Below are 19,500 nucleotides of genomic sequence, written 5' to 3'. Positions count from 1 at the left end.
AGTTCTTATCGTTAATATCGTTCTGGATTTTTCATATCGGCGTATCGTTACCGTTAACAACGTCATTTGCAGTCGGTCGGCGCACTTTGCGACCACAATAACTTTACACCTACCTTTCTTTTTCCGGCGGTCCCGGATCAGCTTCTGGGTGATCTTCTTCCAGCGCGGCTGGGAGCTGAGCAGCTTCAGCTTGGACACGATGGACAGGTCGTTGCTGGCCGCCGGCCGCAGCTCGTTGAACAGGAAGCGGAGGCGCTCGATCACCGGCGCGCACACCTCCTTGTAGGAGCGTCCCTGCTCCTGGTGGGTCTGGGGAGGGAATCCACCACACCACACAACACACACACACACACACACACACACACACACACACACACACACACACACACACACACACACACACACACACACACACACACACACACACACACACACACACACACACACACACACGGCTTTTAATCAGGACCATATCAGTCTGGGGGATTAAAATCACTGTCCACGTCTCTCCTGGTTTCACTGAAACATCCGTTACCAGTATCCTTTGTCAAGATTATCCCCTTGAGTCGTGCCTCACCATGAATGTAAACAACAGCACTGTTGTGTTAAGAACTTGTACGACGACGGTTCCAAAAAAAGTGTGTGCTTTAAAAGTGTTGTGATGCAATTGATTACATATGTGACATATCCAAAGCGTTTTACAATATTGTGAGTGGTTATTTACTTTCTTAACGTGGGTAACCCCCCCCCCCCCCAGCGGAGATGGCAGCCCTTAACCCTGTGATGTAACTCCCATACTCTACGTGACATACACGTTATGTCCAGCTCAACTGGTAAAGAGCTCGATGGAATGACTTCCATACCTTGATGAGGGAACACTTGGCCTGGTACACCATGCGGCAGACGTCGATCACACATTTAGGCATGGAGCGCTGCTTTGTCTGGTCCACGCCCAAGGCACACTGGTGGACCAACGAGAGAGCGACGTGCCCTGCGATGGAAACACCAAGCAGTCCATGAACTCAGACCGTCGGAAACAGGTGAGACCACGTACATGCATGGCAATTTCTTCTTTGTTTCTTCACTTATGTTATGTAATGGTCAATAATGTTTATAGTGACAATAATCAGTAATGCAGCATAAACTGTCAATAATGTCTTTGTAAACTGTTGATAATGTTAGCATTTATCAAGCATCTTTTTTTATTGATACAAATATAATACAGGTATATTTCCCATCTGGGATTAATAAATGACTATCTTGACATGCCCTGAAATGGTAAATCGTTTTTGTCTTCAGTGGTTTTAATTTTAGCTCCTAGTTCCTTGTTGCCAGTGTGATGTCTCCCAGGGATGCTGTGTTGCTAGGTTACCGAGGTCCTGGTGCTTGAGCAGGCAGCAGAGCAGCAGCCGGCCCACCTCCTCCACGGGGTGCTCGAGGGGGAACGTGATGGGGGTGATCAGGTGGTACTGCTTACAGCAGCGCTCGATTTGGCACAAGAAGTCCTGCAAGGGAAAGACAGAACATTTTGGCCCCAAAGTAAGACCCTCTGGACTAACGGTGGAGGTCGAGTCCCGTCTGAGTTAAGGGGTGGTTTGGTTGCTCAACCCGCTAGTGCTAAATGGGTCTGGTTGCGACCTTCCTACGCTCACCAGTTCTCCTTCAATTTACTACCCATAAAATACATCAAAAATGTTTTAACGCAGTAAAAAAAGGAAAAATAAAATTCTGTTAAAAACTAAGGGCTCTTTTCTTTAAAATAATCATAAAATCAGCATTAATTCACTCAACATATCAGGCTTGTTTACATTTCAGGGGACATTTTTTTACCCCCCACATGTTTTGGACTCAGGACCCTAAAGTGACCTCTGACCGCCAGGGCGAGGTCATGTACTAAAGCAGTGCCCTCTGACCCAGACGAAGAGGTCATGGTTTAACGCAGTGACCTTTGACCTTAAGGCGGAGGTGATGTTCTAAAGCAGCGACCCCTGACCTTGACGGTGTGGTCGGGGGTGTTGTTGTCGGCGATGGCCTGGAGGAAGGGCTGGGCGTGGTCGCTGAGGGTCAGCCTGCGCGAGTACAGCTTGGCCTTGTCCGGGGAGGTGGTCCCGGGGGAGGTGCAGTGGTCCTCGTCCTTCTCCTCGTTGTAGTTGTAGTGGATCTGGCTGGTCTGCAGCCCCCCCGAGAAGATGGACGACTGGAGCCACTCTGGGGGGGAGGGACAGAAACAACGTGTTGAGGCTACCAGGGAAATAAGAAGACAAACTAGATCGTTTGCAGGGTGTCTGAACCATATATAAGACTTACGCCGCAATGGATCAAAAAATTTACATTTACACAGTTGATGTTACATTCTGTTACATTCTGGAACATCAATTCAGTCTGAGGCGAAAAGTTGGACTAAAGACGGTCATTGGTCCAGGATTTGCGGGTGGTCCGATTCTGAAGCAATGACGTCAAGGGTCCAACATCTCGTTGGAATCTGGCTACACTAGGAAAGTGTTGATCGCTGGTCGACTGAGGGCGGTCTTACTGGCACACTCTATCTCTATGGTGGAGAGGGGGGTGCTCATGGCGAGGAAGGAGGCGTGGAGGCCCAGCAGGAGGCCCAGGTTCCTCTCCGTGTCGATGAGGGGGGACGACAGACTGCTGAGGTCCGGGGTGGTCACCGTCTCCTGGTTGGGCTGTGGAGCGGAGCACGTCAGGACACCACAGAGGAAGAGCCGGACTGTACCAGAGCTCATTATACTACTTGCTTTAGATCATGTTCTGGGCTGGAGTACACACCTGGAGTATATGAAGTAGATATAGGTGGACATGCATTTAGTTTAAAAGTATTGGTGAGGTCATGGAGACCTTGGATCACAATGGCTTCCGAAAGGAACATATAAACTCAATCTTGACTGCGTTTATGTTATGGACAAACTTTTGATGTTATTTTTAAAAACTTTACGAAAAATGTATAACAATGCAATCAACGAAATGTCAAGTGTCATATCCAAATGTCCCCCAGTCTAGCTTTATCCAGCTCTCCAGGAGAGACTCCGGGAGAAGCTGGAGCCGGGCGGCTCCATACCTCCATGTACTGGCCCACGCAGAAGGCCTGCATGGACTCCCTGGTGTCCTCAAACTGCAGCGCCGCGTCCAACGCAACCACAGGGTCCTCCGTCGCAAACTGGGCTGCAACCAGGACCGAAAAAATGCATGGATGATGTCAGAGTGATGTCATGACAGTGTTGAATGACCTTCAAAATGAAGGGCACATCAGACCTGTTTAAAAGACGTTTTAAATGCATCTAAATTACCCAGAATGCTGTTCCCGGCCAGCGACTGAGACTGCGCCTGGAAGTCCTTGATGTCGTACACTTTGCCGTCGATGACCGTCCAGAAGCCGCCGTCTTTGTTGTGGTTCTCCAGGTCGGCCTTGCGGATGAGGGACACCTCCTCGTTGTTCTTGGAGCTCTGACCTGTAAAGAACGAGCCTGCCACAGCAGAGCCACGCTAGTTACATTCAAACACACGCCGCTCCACACAGTCACTACACAACACACCTACTCCCAGACAGATCGTATACTACACATAGGCAGCAAAGCTAGCAACATTCAAACACACACTGTCGCTTTCCAAGACAAGTTAGTTCCAAGCTAAGTTAAGTTATTACGCGAAAAAACACCCTTGAACAATGCTAGTGACCTAGTGTCATCCACTTAATCGATAGACCATTATGACATTATTTTCTTTGCTTAATAATAATGAATATGTTTGACTTTAATAATAAATGGGAAAATTAAACCTTCACTATATCTCACCACACTTCCCATTACCCTAACAACCCCCTCCCCACTGCAATAGTCTCGTCAACCATCACGTCGCCCTGACAACAACCTCCCCCCTCCCGCGGCCCCCTCTGCTTTACCCATGATGCCGGGCCAGGCCAGGTCCTCGTGGTCGTCCCTCTCGTGTCCGGGGGCCAGGTGGTTGTAGCGGTCCAGGGGCTCCAGCAGCCCCGCCAGCAGGGGGATGGAGCCCGTCTCCTGCAGCAGCCCCGCGTCCATGGTGAGGAGGAGCACCACGGACACCACCAGCTCAGGGAGCAGCACGCCTGGAGATAACACAATAGAGTTAATGTTAGTTAACCAGCACCATGGACACCACCAGCTGCATGCCTAGAAAGCTCAAAGTATGCAACCTATGTTTATGGTCTGGGTGCTAGCCATGAGCCCGTCCATTAACATTAGCCTGCTTTTTCCTGGCGTTGTGCTAATGCATGCATACAGTGCTGCTCTTAATGTTGAAGTGCATACAGGCTTAGAGAGCCGCCAGAGTGTTTGACTGCCAGCCAAAATAATCATGGTTCTGCTAAATGACCAAAAGTCTGTAGTGGAAATGCATACAGTCTTACAGAGCCAATAAATACATAAAAGCAACTAAATAGATAACTTACAAAGCAGCTAAAAATATACATACATTAATAAATGAATGAGTGCTGTCTCAACTGGTAAATCATGGCTTCATAATGCCAGGGTTAACGGTGCAATTCCCATTTGAGGGCCCTTCAAAAAAAATCGATGCACTCATAATATATTAAGACGCATTCTGCAACAGAATGGCATGGAGCATTTATGAAGGAATACACTCCTGAATGGATGAATGGGGGCATGAATGAAAGGCAAAGTACCGGTCAGATCCCCTTCGATGACCCGGGACACCTCGGCAAAGTGTCTGTGTCCGGTGGAGGCGATGCTGGTGGCGACGGGCAGGATGTCCCCCATGTGAGTACACAGCAGGGAGATGTACTTCTTCAGCAGAGACCCCACTCCCAGCAGCTCTGGGTCTGCAGCACACACATGCACAACTACAAGTTAGAACTACAAAAGCACTGACAACGACAAAACATGCACACGAAAAACGTTAACGGCTCGGAGCTCACGCTTAAATTATCCAATAATCGACTGATTAGGATTCATGGGGCCATCAGGGGGATAACCTTATGAATAAAGACTTCCACAGAGTAAAGAGGGGGAGAGACAGAAGATATAGCCATGGTGGTCTTATTGTATAGATATACTGTAATATAATTTCAGTGTTGAATCATGCTCTATATTCCACATCATACAGTGAGTGCACACAGGACATCCAAACAGAAAGGGCAGAGAGGGTGTTGGAGGGTCCTACTGTATGATGTGGAAGATATAGGCATGCTGATCTGATTGAATAGATACATCATAATATCATGGCCGTGTTGAATCATGCTCTATATTCCACATCATACAGTGAGTGCACACAGGACATCCAAACTGAAAGGGCAGAGAGGGCTGTGTGAGGCTCTTACTGTATCCGTTGAGGGTCTCGGTGCCGTTCACCCCCAGGTACAGCTTGCTGACCAGCAGCCTCTGGAAGCGCAGCAGCAGGTCCAGCGAGGCCGAGCGCTCCTTGCTCACCTGCTCCGCCTCCTGGCAGCTGGAGATACGGCGGGCCACGTCCTTCAGCCTGGAGATGGTCTGGGACGCCATGTTCCTGTGGTGGTGGAGGAGACACACACACACACACACACACACACACACACACACACACACACACACACACACACACACACACACACACACACACACACACACACACACACACACACACACACACACACACACACACACACACACACACACACAGCCTGGGTTAGTCTGCTGGAGAGACCTGAAGGTGCCCAGGGAGGGGTCTGCTCTGTGGCATGGAGGCCACAGATGCACTGGACCACTGAGGTACTGGAAGGCCGATGGAGGATGTACTTCAATGTGTTGGCACAACCAGGGTTCCCATTCCTTCCGATTCATAATTCATAACCTTCCTCTGGTCACAGAGGTGACAGCCACCTTACCTAGGTCGGGTTAGGATGATATACGGCCACGCCTTGTCAAACAGATACTTTTAGTGTAAGATCAGACGACTCAAACTCCAGACTATTGTACTTATTTTGTGATTTTAGGAACGTTGTTGCACGTGGTTGCACTGTCGTGAGACAAATTCCAAACTGACCGAACAAAGTATCTGTTTGAGAGACAAATGAGACAAATTCCAACCGCGTCAATGAGGTGATGAGTGAGGAGTGAGGGTCAATACACGCGAGCGGTACCTGAGGAGCTGCTGGACCAGCTGCACCAGCGGCAGACTCTGCTTGCCGGCCGACTCGTAGATGCCCGTGTTGATGAGGTCTTTGTCCAGGAGGGCGCGGCAGCGCTGCATGGTGGAGGCGTTGGCCTCCTGCTCGTCTATCTCCTTCTCCTTCTGGGCCTCCTTCTTGGCCTCGATGTCCTGACGGGAGAAACAAAAAAAGGAGGGAGATGTTTTGGTGGAATAAGGCGGCAGGGGTTGAGGAAGGAGAAGGAGGACGGAGGATATGAGGATGTCAGTTAAGTAGCGGACTGATCTTCCAAGAGGATAATGTTGGTTTGGCGGTTGGGTTTGGATTTTTTTATCATAACATCCTCTTTTTGTTGTTACTATCTTTATCTGGTGTTCACTCCCTCCATAATTGACAGAGGGTGGAATGACTGCATGCTGACAATTATGTTGCACGCTGCGTAAATAAATATAAGCCCTTAGCGAGCCAAATGAACAGCGCCCCCGTTTGGGTCATGGGAGGCTGTGGGGTGTACCTGTATCTCCGCGGTGATGGCGGCGTTGAGGGCGGACTCCAGACCCCCGTCGGCCATCAGGCTGCTGACCAGCAGGTCGATCATGAAGCGACGGCCGGGGCTCACGCTCATCTCATTACCAGACGCTACGGAGGAGTCAGAGACAAACGGAGTTCAGCCGTTACAAGCCCGTACTCCCGTGTGTTTCCCCCCCAAAAATGTTCATATCCTTTTTTACTTAAGAGGAGATAAGGTGATATTTGAACCAAGATATTTTAAAATTAAATAAGGTGTGTTTATATAAGATGAGATAGGTGCGAGATGAACAAGACAAGATCGAATAATATGAAACAAGATAAGTTGATAAGTTGTTGATCAGTTTAAATGATGAGGAATACTTCTTATCTCATTTCAACTTATAATTCGGAAAATTAATTATTTAATTTTCTGAATACTTTCTGGTTCTACTTTAGCTATAACCATCGCCACCACCACTCCTCCACCACCACCAAGGGCCGCCCTGCTCCCCGCTCACCGGCGTTGGGCAGCAGGGAGGACAGGGCCCTGGCTCTCTCCTCGGCGGTGGGGAGCAGGACGGACCAGCCGCTCTGGAGGACGGCCTGGGCGGCGGCCTGCACCGTGTTCAGCACCCCGGCGTTGCTGGCCAGCATCACCACCGTCTGCTTGAGGTTGTTCAGCAGCCCGCTGCCCAGCCCCAGGCCCAGCTCCTCAGGGTCCACCTGGTTACTGATGGCCGCGTGGAGCTAGAGGAGACAGAGACAGAGACAGACACACAGACACACACACACACACACACCATTTTAAAGATAGGGTTTATTGTGTACTGTACATATCCTTTCTATTTTTGCCTATTCATTAAATTTCACAAATATTTTTGTAGACACCTTTATCTAAAAGGGACAACAAAACTACAAAAAAGTGCTACACAGGCAAGTTTTCAAAAAGACAAGAACACTGGGCAGAGTGCAGAGTTGCTAAGGCAACAGAAGGTACTATTTATTTAGTTACCTTTCCAAACATTTAACTCAGTGCTATCTTGCCATTATTCAATGTCACCTATTGCACTCCTATGAGCCGTTTCGTAGTCCACTAATCTATTCATTTCGCAGCCACTTTGTTTTAGCCATCAGACTGACAGTGAATACAGATAAACATCCATGAGCAGGTAAGGGTCAGGGGTCATCTTGCATCATGTTACACGTTACACAATGTCATCTCCTACCTGTAGGCGCAGGAGGTTGAGGGCGGCCACCACCATGCACTCCTTCTCCTGCGGCGGTGGCCAATCAGAGCTGCCGTCCATGCCCTCGCTGACCTGTCGCAGGAGCAGGTCCAGCTGCTCAAAGGTCATAGGGCACACGTCCACCACGAAGGGCACGCGCTGGCCCACCGACCACTCGGAGCACGACGACCACGCGAAGCTCTGCGCGACGACAAGGCCATTCATTCAACATTGTTTCAATACAATACCGTGAATTCATCAGCAAATACAGGCTGGAGAGACCGTCTGTGTCTGGAGAGACTGTCCAAAAGGGCCGTCTATCTATAGGTCTGCAGAGGCTGTCTGTAGAGGCTGTGTGTCTATAGAGGCTGCATGTAGAGGCTGTCTATCTATAGTTCTGTATAGTCTGTGTGTCTATAGGTCTGTAGAGGCTGTCTGTAGAGGCTGTCTATATATAGGTCTGTAGAGGCTTTGTGTCAACAGGTCTGTGGAGGCTGACTTCATACCTGTCCGGGTCCACAGGAGATGCCGACGATGTGCTTGGAGTTGAGGCCGGGCAGGGCCTTGGGCTGCTTCTTGTTGGAGAACAGCGTGTCAAAGTGCTGCATCTTGTCGTTGCTCCCCCAGCTGTGGACCTCCCCGTCGTCCGTCAGGGCCAGGCAGTGTGTGGAGCCCACCGCCACGTCCACCACCTTCTTCCCTGAAGATGAGAGGACATGGGTCAGACCACTGAACACTGCTCATTGGCCTGCATCGATTTGCAAGGCCTTGAGGACAGTAGTAGGTGTGCATGTTGAGGGAACAGGATCAAAATATATTTTAAATGGTAGGGAAAAGTGCATTTTAAAATAAACGTAAAATAAAAAGATAACCTCTTTTTGGATTACGTCAGTAAAATGTATACTGTAAAGAAAATAATTCCTTCATGGGGCAGATTATAAACAACAGATGGCAGCAAACCACAAAGTAGCTTTAGTCTGTTGTAGACTCATACTCCACAGCACAATTGAATCCTGTGTCTGTGAATAAATGTTGTAACAGTAAAACAAATAAAATATTATAATGAATACAAAGTTTTACCAACCTTGCATCTGATTCCTGATGGGTGGAGCTGTCCCGTTCAGCTTTTTACTTTTAACTAAATGTACACACTATAACTGCCTCACTCGTTAGTCACTTAGGATGAAAGTGTGCTAAAACAGGCAAAATGTAGTAAAGCGTACCATGTAAACTGTCCAGTAGCTTGGGGTAGCGGACGTGCTCGTCGGTGCCATGGCCCAGGCGCTGGTTGTCCCCCTTCCCCCAGGTGTACACCTGGCCTTCCTTGGTGAGCGCCACGGAGAACTGGCTGCCGCAGCACACCTTCTCGATGTCCAGGTCCTGCAGTTTCTCCACTAGCTTGGGGGTCTTGCAGCCGTCACTGCCTCCGCGACCCAGCTTACCGTAGTCCCCGTCCCCCCACGACCACACCTGGCCTGGGACCACACAGGACGTAGGTTATTGACAGGACGTAGGTTAACGGGGTCTTAATGAACCAACGGTTTTATCAGGGCAATAGGATGATACAGGAAGTAGATTAACTATCGATGTCTTAACGAACCAACGGTTGTCTCAGGGCAATAAAATGATACAGGAAGTAGATTAACTATCGATGTCTTAACGAACTAACGGTTGTCTCAGGGTAATGAGATGATACAGGAAGTAGAATAACTATTGATGTCTTAATGAACTAACGTTGGTCTCAGGGTGGAGGATGAGGACAAACAAAAGTAAATAATCTGGTGTATGTGGCTGTCACAGGCCTTTGATAAGCCTGTAAAATCATTGAACTGGGCCCTGAATGAAATGATTGGATGGCCTACCTGACTGTCTACCTAGCTGCCTGCGCTCACTCTGCCCATGCACCCAGTGCTCATGACCGGAGTCTAGGCTAGGCAGACCTAATGCTATAGCTAGCGTGCCGGTCTGCGTTTTGGGGAACTGGCTTTGGAGGGAGGCCAGAAGGACGGAGTAGGATTTCTTCAGTAGGATACTTTCTAGCTTATTCTGGCTTGTTTCTCTAAATTGCCTACCCTAGCTTGAATTCATCAATCTATTCGTTCAAATCAGGTTGTTCACCTCCCATTGGTTCTTGGTGTTGTTTTTCTCACCGTTCTCGGTCACCGCCAGCGTTTGGGCATCCCCACTTCCACACGCCACGTCCAGAACCTTCAGCCCCTTCAAAGCCGTCACCAGCATGGGGGTGGTCTGGTCCTCACTCGAGCCTGGAAAACCAGCCGGCAAGAAACCCATGGTTAGGACCCATAACATTCTATCAAACCTAGATCAATAGAGTCCAGTGATCACTGCAGATGTCTGAGGATACACTTCACGTACACAAAAAGGTTTGTATACCTTTTTAACCTTCCATACATATTAGGGCGGTGTTTTCCACCACTGAAACACTGTGACAAACAACAAAACAAGTGGTTGAATCTGAATATGTCGGCGTTGCTGTGTGAATGGGCAAAATGTACCACTCTGCAAACGGCTATGTAGTTCATGAAAATATACATTCATGCTTATTTTACTTTTTGTATTTTTTTTTCTATCTTGTAATAGGGATGCACGATAACTTTTTTTTTTAACCAATATCAATAACCGATAACACACACACATATACATATATATGATCATGACATTGTCGCGCAGACATCAGTAGAATCAACGGGGGGTTTAGGGGGGCGGGCTTGCAAGGGGCGGGATATGACATAGGGTCCACGACGGCCCCTGTCACTCAGATGTGTTTTGGTGAAGGCAGAATGGGCAGAACTCATCGTGATCATCTTAAATGTTGCGCATCCACAACAATCGATGAAAGATTGGAGCATTGGAGTCACAGACAAATAGAAGAAACGACGAATAAGAAAGGCGTCGCAAACGGGTGCGTTACTGGAGAAAGAGAGCGTCTGTTTTTGCTTCATTTCACATCTAACAAACACTGGGACAAATGTAGTTGATCTCTGTTTAACTGAGAAAACAGGGAGTGGAAGGACGGGACCCTATAATGTTCAGCTAACTGTTGTCAATAATAAGTGTTACGAGAGTAGCGTATGTGTGTGCGCGAGAATGGCTGTGTGTGTGTGTGTGTGTGTGTGTGTGTGTGTGTGTGTGTGTGTGTGTGTGTGTGTGTGTGTGTGTGTGTGTGTGTGTGTGTGTGTGTGTGTGTGTGTGTGTGTGTGTGTGTGTGTGTGTGTGTGAGGAGAGCGAGTGGTAGCGTGTGTCAGTTTAGTGAAGTAATGAACGAGTCTGGTTGTCTCTGTGCCAATGTGTACTGTAAAGTTGGTGAAACTAAGAATAAAGTACACAGCCTTTCAATAATCTGCGGCCGCTTCATTCCGACCTATAAGCAGACCCACTGCCGGTCAAAGGGAAGGGTGGTACCCCCGAGAGAACATCGACGTCTCCCCTGTGCTCTCGACTACGGTCTGGGAGCCGACAGCAGGAAAGGTGTAACATCATAATAAAAATAAACATTTTCTATATACGTGTGCAGCTGTCAACTCATGTATTGTAATTGATTGTATGATGTGTACATTTAGGATTACGATAAGACCTTTCATTTAGCGTTAGTGGGAGCTGGGCACTGACAAATTATATAGGCTACGTTATCGGGGCTATTAGTCATGATATCAGACTTATCGGAATGACGTAATAATTTCTGTTATCGGCCCGATAATTATCGTGCACCCCTAAATGATACGATGCTTTTTTCGGTATTATCTTCAACCTTGTTGTTCATTGCTTATCAGTCGTTTCTTAGCTTCCCTCGTTCTCACCATTCACGGCTTATCACACTTGGTCACGGTTATCAAATAAACCATTGAGGTTGCGCAGGATTTCTTAATCATCACACGCTTCAACATAGTCAACACATTATGATATCATCTTTGGCCAGATGGTGACGTGATCCAGAGAGGCGAAGGCACGCGGCGGGGCTCACCGTGGCCCAGGCGGCCGTAGTTCCCGCGGCCCCAGGTGAAGAGCTCGCCGTCGGCCGTGATGGCGGCGCTGTAGGTGCTCCCGCAGGCGATCTGCACCACCTGCTTCCCGGCCTGCTTCCCGTTGAACGCCGCGATCATGGCCGGCTCCTCCAGGTACCTGGTACCGCGACGGGCGTTAACCACAGTGACCGAGGTGGCGTGCTGTTTGTCGCTTGGCAACCCAGGGGTTAATGTGAACGTGTTTCCCAGTCCGTATTTCAGTGTTTGGGGTGTTGTTGGGTGGGATACGGCCATTCGTGATGTCACTAAATGATCTGTTTTGAAATGGCTTGTAATGGCTCAGAGGATATACCCGTTATTAAAAAGGTACAGGTAGGGGTCATCTTGCGATGCCTACAGGTAGACTGGGGACATTGGGGTTGGAATCCAGAAGCTTTTGCCTGGGCATGATACAGACTAGCCATTAGACTACCCTGCCTGTAAAGGGCTGATTATGGTCCCACATTCACGCAAGGGGGTTACGGACCCCTTACGTCCTTGCGGACTCTCCTTGCGTCAAGCCACAAGGGCTGTGATTGGTCCGCTCACTAAATCCTGATGCAGAACCATAAAGGTTCACGTCTGCGTCGAAGCGTCTGCGTAGTCATTGCGTTGCGTGAACGTGGGACCATAATCAGCCCTTAAGAGCTGATGTTCTACACAAGCAATAACAATATGATGTTCTACACAAGCAATAATAATAACAACAAAAGGCAGAGAATAAATCTAACGGTATCGTAACTCGATATCAAAATGGCCATTAGCTGATGTTCGAGTCCTTTAACATAGAGACATGGGGTTAGCCTTCCATGCTGGTTCCTTACGTGGTGTCTCCATGTCCCAGTCGTCCTCCGTCCCCACAGCCCCAGGAGAAGACCTCCCCGTTGGACGACAGGGCCAGGTAGTGCTGGCCGTCTGGATGGGCAGCTAGCTTCGACATCTTCCTGGAGCTCAGCGTGTGCACCAGCATAGGGGCCTAGAAAACACATTTTAATTTAGGTCATTGTTTAATGAATGGATGAATAAAACAGACTGCTGACATGGGAAGAGTTTCTAAAACAAAATATGCCACATTACCTAAAAATAGTACATTTTCCCACTGCCATCCAGAATGGAAAATAGGACTTTTTTATGTTTGATAAAGCTATATAGCCAGATGAAATGGTCAAAACATTGCCAACAAAGTATGCTTGATATGTCTTATCTCCTGATACGCTCATTTGCGTACTGATAGATTTCATGGTTGTTGTATTTTGATGTGTTTCGTCATATGATATGCGTCAGACACCATGCGTTTTGATACGTGGTTGCTGGGATTTCTTAAGCAGTATGCCATGTCCATTTCTCACGTTTGCCCTTTAATATCAGCGTTCTATTCTCAGTCCGAACACACATCAATAGCCATCGCCACCAAACCCTGAAAGAGAGCCTTTGTGCTAACGACCCGGCACTCATGTGTCCGGCGCCTTCTATACAAGGCAGCCCTCAGGAAACCTCAACAATCAGAGCACTTATCCCCAGGGGGCTGAACGGACCAGAGTGGTGCTCTTGTAGTTCTGCGTGTAGACGGCACCGCTGCTGGACAGGATGAGGAAGCCCTTCTCCGAGCACACGATCTGGGCCACGCCCACGCTGGACAGGGCCTTGCACTGGATGGGTCCGTTCACGTTAGCGTACAGCTTCCAGCCCAGCAGGCCCCAGGCTATCACCTCCTGCAGGGTTCCCTGGGGAACATGGACAATATGGAGGGTTAGATGGGGCTGTGGACGTTGTTAAGAGGATGATGCTTTTGATTTATTATTATGATGATGATTATTATGATTCTTGTGTATCGTGGGTATTAACTGTATTTCTGCCTCATAGTGAATAATAATAATATTTATTATTGTAAATCATGATTATAAAGTTTGTAACAGATACGGTTTGCCTTGTGAGGAGAGAGAACACTTTAACCCATATCAGCATTTAAATCAGATAAGACCTTATTAGGACCAAGTAAAGATCCCTTCATGGATTGTTGTTCATGTGGTAAACGATGCTTGTAAACAGTGTGGTAAACAGGGCTTCGGTGCTATTTGGCTTGTTCACATGTTCACTCTGATAACAGCTTTCTCCAGTCACATGGGCAGGGGAGCACAACAGATAACAGACAGGAAGGGACACCGCAGCCCTAGAGCTGCCGAGTATTTATCTCTGACAGCATTACAGAAAACAAGCCCATACTGCCCGCATTGCTTATTTAGCACAAAATAAAAAATAAAAAAATCATGTTCATTCACACAATTCACGCATTCCAATTCACACGTTTTCTATTTGCTACTCGCCAAAGGAGCAGCATCATGCTCAGCGAATGAAGCACTGCCTTATTCACGTGTTGAACGCATACATGGTGAAAAAACCCAGTGTGCGATATTACGTTGTTTTTTTTACACCCAAAAAAAAAAAAAATAATAATAATAATCAAATCAACGGTTCAACCTTTTCGTTTCGTTTTTTTTTTTCGAGTGAACGTCGCAGACGCCGGTGTAACAATCAACAGAGGAATCGGGACGCGAACGGCGCCGCATCGCGGGTATGATATACCCAGCGCTGCAGGTACAGGTGCAGACCTTGTGCGAGGTGGGAGAGCTGCAGTGGGGGGGGCTGCAGGGCGCGGCCAGGCGGTCCAGGTGGGCCATGATGACCACGGCGGTCTGGCGCAGGTCGATGGCCAGCTCGTTGTCCTGGGGCAGCGTCAGGTAGCGCAGGAAGCACTCGTTGGGGCTGAGGGGCGCCGACAGGACCTGAGGGTGGGACCCAGAAGGATCTAGATTTAGACCTCGTCCTCCGGGGAGGTTAGAAGAGGTTACGCCTCCTGACTTTAACCGACTTGTTTGGTTAAAAAAGGCCCCATGACATGCCACCAGGTGTGAGCGTGATTAAGCCGTTACAAGCTGTCTGTTATGACATCACAAGTGGGCGTGTCCACCTAGATGTGTGCAGGATAGACGAGCAACGTTTGCTACGGTCCCCTGGGTAGGCTGGTGGACTGATCTATCCAGCACACATCCAGGTGGACACGCCCACTTGTAATGTCATCAGAGCCAGGTTTTCAAAACGGCTTGTAACGGCTAATCACGCTCACACCTGGTGGCATGTCATGGGACCTTTAACAAAGTTTATGTCACCTCCTCCTTTGTTTGTTTGTATTCACGACTGATTGATTCATGTCACATGTTTTCGTCCCAATCCAAACCGATCCCTACCGCGTGGCCGCTACACCCTCCTGCGTTTGCGGTGTGTACCTCTGGCTGGTCGTCGGGTATGGGCTCCTCCTTGTTGTTGTGAATGCTCTGGAAGCGCTGGAGGAGGGGCAGCAGTGGGGCGCTGGTGCCCTGCGTGGAGCGCTCGTTGTCCATCTCCCGCGTCCCGTTGCCCCACAGACGCAGCAGCAGCAGCACGGCAGACAGCAGCTGGCTGGAGGACGACGGGACCCAGAGGAAGTATCGTTAACGAGTCGCCCAAATAGAGAGCACCGTCAATTGAACCGCGGTGACAATAGCACCGCCGGCTACATGAGTAGCTACGTATTCTCCTGTCCTGAGTGAGTCGGGAGGGATTGGACACTCTACCCCAGTTGTGATGTCACAGAAGAGGTCGATTTTGAAACGGCTTATAATGGCTCACATCAGAAAAAAAGGGAGCGTCCGCTCCTACTTGCGACATCAAAGGGTTTTATTTTGAAATGGCTTTTACTTTGAAATGGCTCGTCATCTCAACATGGCACCTGGTGGTGGAACAGGGGGCCCTTTAAGTACCAGTGTAGAACAGGGCCCCTACCTCAGGGTCCCCCTCTGTACAGCCAGCTCCAGCAGTATAGCCAGAGCAAGGTGCTGGTCCTGCAGGGGAATGTTGCCTTTGGCACTGGCACTTCCATGGACATCACTGGTTCCCCCGTAAGACCGCAGCAGCAGAACACATGACACACAGGTTACACACATATCATCACAACGACTGAATTGAAAGTATTTTGAAGTACGGCGAAGCATGCGGCGGTATACTGGAGCATGCTGTAGGTGAAGCACGGGGCAGCATGCCGCAGTATGGAGCCTCTCTCTCAGCCCCTCACCTGAGGAACTTGGTGGCGCGTTCGACCACCTCCAGCCACACGGAGGAGACGGTGCCCTCGTCGAACAGCGTGGCCTCGGGCAGGGCCCGCAGCGCGTCCAGAGACTCCTGGAGCAGCTCGCTGCACAGGTCCGCATCGTCCCCTGGAGCACCACAACCAGCGGTTAGAGAAAGACTGGGCTGGGGGGTATTACAGAGGAGCGCTTTGGTGCTCTAGATCAGAAACAGCCTGGTTTAGTAGAGCACGCTTTTGACCGGCCCGGCCCTTCATGGCGACTCAAGGTCATAGTGCTTAACAGTAAATGCCTCACACTCACACACTAAAACACATTCACAGACACTTGCCGCATTCATACAGTGGCTGTCACACACGCAGGCAGCTGTTCAGTTGTCAACCATTTGATGACTTCGTTCAAGGGTACCTTTTGGGCAAAGAGAAGCATGGATATTCAACCAGCAACCCCCTTTGATTGCCTAAGAAGAGCTCCAGCGCTGATTATACAACATATAAGTATGAACTCAGAGATAAGTAAAGCCCCTCGGAATTGAACAACTGAATGTCTCAATACATTTAGACTACAATCTAAATGTACTTTGACCCCTCCAAGATGATTCACCTCAAGTGGATAATCTTCCAATGCATTTGAAAGAACTCAATATTACTCTCACAATCCCTGCAGCATCCTCATGCACCGTATTGTCACTGTATGTATTCACATAAGCCCCCTCCTGCCTGGTCGCAGACGGGGAGCCGCCCGCTCTGCTCTGCTTTGCAGGAAGGCTGTCAGACCAGAACTGGTGTTGGTCTGGGGCTCAACAGAACCCGACTAAGGAGCTCAGGTTACCAGAAGCTTACAGCCAGGAGAGAGCGACCAGGGCCTCCGACACCCATTCACTGCCGCTGGCCACAGTCTCACACTAACAACCCATTAAAACAGAGCATCCCTGCATGCTAAGCTAACTAAACTAGCATGATCGGGTTCTCAATGTGAAGTAGCTATAAATACCAATACAAAATATTTATAGTTTGTGTGAATATAAGAATTTGGAGGAATAGAACCAGTTACACTTAGTGTACAGATAATACTTAATCATCCACTATGGAAGATGTGTTATAATTTCAGGACATTATTAGTGAATATCTTTTGAAAATAGTTAGACAAACATAAAAATAGAAATGACATAATAGGTCAGTGTGGGCCTACAGAACTCTGAGCTATTAAAAGGTTTGGTTATTTAATTATGGTGACCTGTCCTGCTCCAACTGGTAATGCCCTAATAAAAGAGTTGACTTGGTTATCTTTAGCCAGTGGGGCTGTCTTTAGATGGGGTGCAGATCACAGGGCTTATCTCATGGAATGCATAGAAGTGCTGGTTCCCTCCTTCAGTGACTCATCTCTACACAATCTCCAGACAGAGGGTTTGATGGAGAGACAGCCCGGGTCACATGCTCCCTCCATCCCCCATGAAGTGCCCCACCCGCAGATGGTGAGGACAGACCGCGTTACCCAACTCAAGCCGCTTACTGCGGACGACAACAGCAGGACGATATGGTGCAACGTGTCTAGAGACTAAAGCTGTCAATCAAAGCATGTTTTCAGTTAGCCACTCTGTTCACCCAACCTCCCAGCCTATCCGCTCTTTGCTCACTGAACCATCGACCAAATCACCATCTTGTTGACCTGAGCTCCGCGCCAATCACCTCTCGGCTCTATTGACCTCCAGCCAATCCCCTGTGTGCTCACCTGATCTCCAGGCTCTGCGGAGGAAAGCGAAGGCGAAGGAGAGGGCGGCTCTGGAGCCCACTCTGGCCAGGCCCTCCACGCCTTTACTGGCTGGGGGACGAGGGCTGCAGACGCACAGAGACACAAACATTACTCTTCATGTTACATTTAGCAGACGCTTTTATCCAAACCGACTTACAATACATACATTTGTTATAAGAAAGTGAAAAAGTATATCACTGTCAGTGCAGTAAGGAAGTTCATAGAACCAAGTGCAAAGCACTTACAATAGCAAGGTTAACCCATTCCCCGTATTCAACAAAGATAGCTAGGATAAGATGCGACATAACTAAATACGACATACAAGTGTGTACATTAAGTGCTAGGACGTACAACATACAACAAGTAGGATTGTTTGTTACTGGCTGTGTTGTACTAGGCTATGTTCCACTAATACTGAGCCTGCTTACGGTCAGCTCATTACATTCGTATAAATTTAAGGAAATCATACAAAGCATCTCTACCTTTCAAATACCAAGTGATCGAAGTGAACTATTTATATTTTTAAAAGGGCGTGTACTTTGAAAGCAGATGTGACATCACTCCCACTTGTGATGGCACAAACAGGTCCTTTTTTAAATGGCTTGCAATGGCTTAACAACATCACACTTGGTGGTAAAATAGTAATTTAATAGATTGTGTCAGGCCCACATACACCCTCATAACCCTCATGTATTTACAAAACACCAAAAGTACCATTGCAGTGGTCAGACATTAATCACATTACACTCTAATAATATATTCATAATCATTATTATTATTATTATCGTGTTATAAACATTTCAGTGAACAGTACGTGAATATAGTGAAAAATTATACAGATAACATTTGTTGGTATTTTTCAAATGGAGGTAGACGATCCATGACATGAGATGAAGCTTACGTCTTGTTGTCTGTGGTGGGCGGCGGGGGCGTGGGCGGGGTCTTCCAGCGGGCCTTATACTTCTCTTCCATCATGCTGTGGCTGAGGGAGATGAGGTAGCGCTCCAGGATGACCAGCCGCTGCCGCAGACGCTGGGCCGACAGCGTGCTCTTGGCCATCTGCACCGACAGCTTCTGCTGGTCGTCCACCAGCACCATCAGACAGTCCTTCAGCTCCTTCTCATCTACACACGCGCACACACACACACACACACACACACACACACACACACACAAAATGATGAGCATTTGTTCACATTTGAAATGCAAAAGGTACCACCATAGCCAGATAATAATCATATGAAACGTGTGAGTGTGAGTGTCCTGTGGAAAGTACAACACGTTCAAGGAAAGAGAACACCTGCTTTCCCAGTTTTGGCAAACAGTTTTTATATTCTCGCTGATTCTGACTCTGTGATTCTTCCGATCAGCCCCAGGGTTATTATCAAAAAATGCCCGGACATGGCTTTACCATCAACCAACTTCTGTCATTCTTTATTCTTGGATTTGTGCCATATATCATCATCTAACTTATCAATGTCTTCGTCTGAACATTCTCTACCTTTGTATCAGACACTGTAATGCTTGGGCCATTCACATATCTTGTTATTAAAGCCCTGAAGACCCTGAACTGAGCAGACTCTTCCCACCAGGGTTGTCATCTGTCCCTGAACAAACTGTATATATGCTTTGTCTATGTGACGAAACCCAGAATCTCTCCAGGTGATACTGCCTTGTGTACCAGGCCTGAATATTAGTACATTACTGGTGACACAGAACTTCAGATGACC

The 19,500-nt window shown here is 48.3% G+C and overlaps 1 protein-coding gene across 1 annotated transcript in view; it reads right to left on the bottom strand.

Moving 5' to 3' along the window:
* herc2 (HECT and RLD domain containing E3 ubiquitin protein ligase 2) overlaps nt 1–19,500 on the bottom strand; it is a 67,881-nt gene that overhangs the window by 43,476 nt on the left and 4,905 nt on the right. Inside the window, 26 exon segments of the mRNA XM_084472939.1 lie at nt 114–309; nt 864–991; nt 1,373–1,505; nt 1,994–2,208; nt 2,534–2,684; nt 3,077–3,180; nt 3,306–3,482; nt 3,917–4,102; nt 4,679–4,834; nt 5,333–5,517; nt 6,131–6,309; nt 6,654–6,778; nt 7,168–7,396; nt 7,876–8,076; nt 8,382–8,575; nt 9,099–9,350; nt 10,026–10,139; nt 11,858–12,015; nt 12,722–12,873; nt 13,433–13,621; nt 14,507–14,680; nt 15,182–15,353; nt 15,717–15,821; nt 16,006–16,147; nt 17,750–17,853; nt 18,672–18,894. Of these exon segments, the coding sequence (XP_084329065.1) occupies nt 114–309; nt 864–991; nt 1,373–1,505; nt 1,994–2,208; nt 2,534–2,684; nt 3,077–3,180; nt 3,306–3,482; nt 3,917–4,102; nt 4,679–4,834; nt 5,333–5,517; nt 6,131–6,309; nt 6,654–6,778; nt 7,168–7,396; nt 7,876–8,076; nt 8,382–8,575; nt 9,099–9,350; nt 10,026–10,139; nt 11,858–12,015; nt 12,722–12,873; nt 13,433–13,621; nt 14,507–14,680; nt 15,182–15,353; nt 15,717–15,821; nt 16,006–16,147; nt 17,750–17,853; nt 18,672–18,894 (4,344 nt within the window).

This window comes from Micromesistius poutassou (genome assembly GCF_964030765.1).
Source record: "Micromesistius poutassou genome assembly, chromosome: 9".
NCBI classification, from domain to species: domain Eukaryota; kingdom Metazoa; phylum Chordata; class Actinopteri; order Gadiformes; family Gadidae; genus Micromesistius; species Micromesistius poutassou.
The sequence above is the reverse complement of the archived record's forward strand: the minus strand, read 5'-3'. Positions and strand labels throughout refer to the sequence as shown.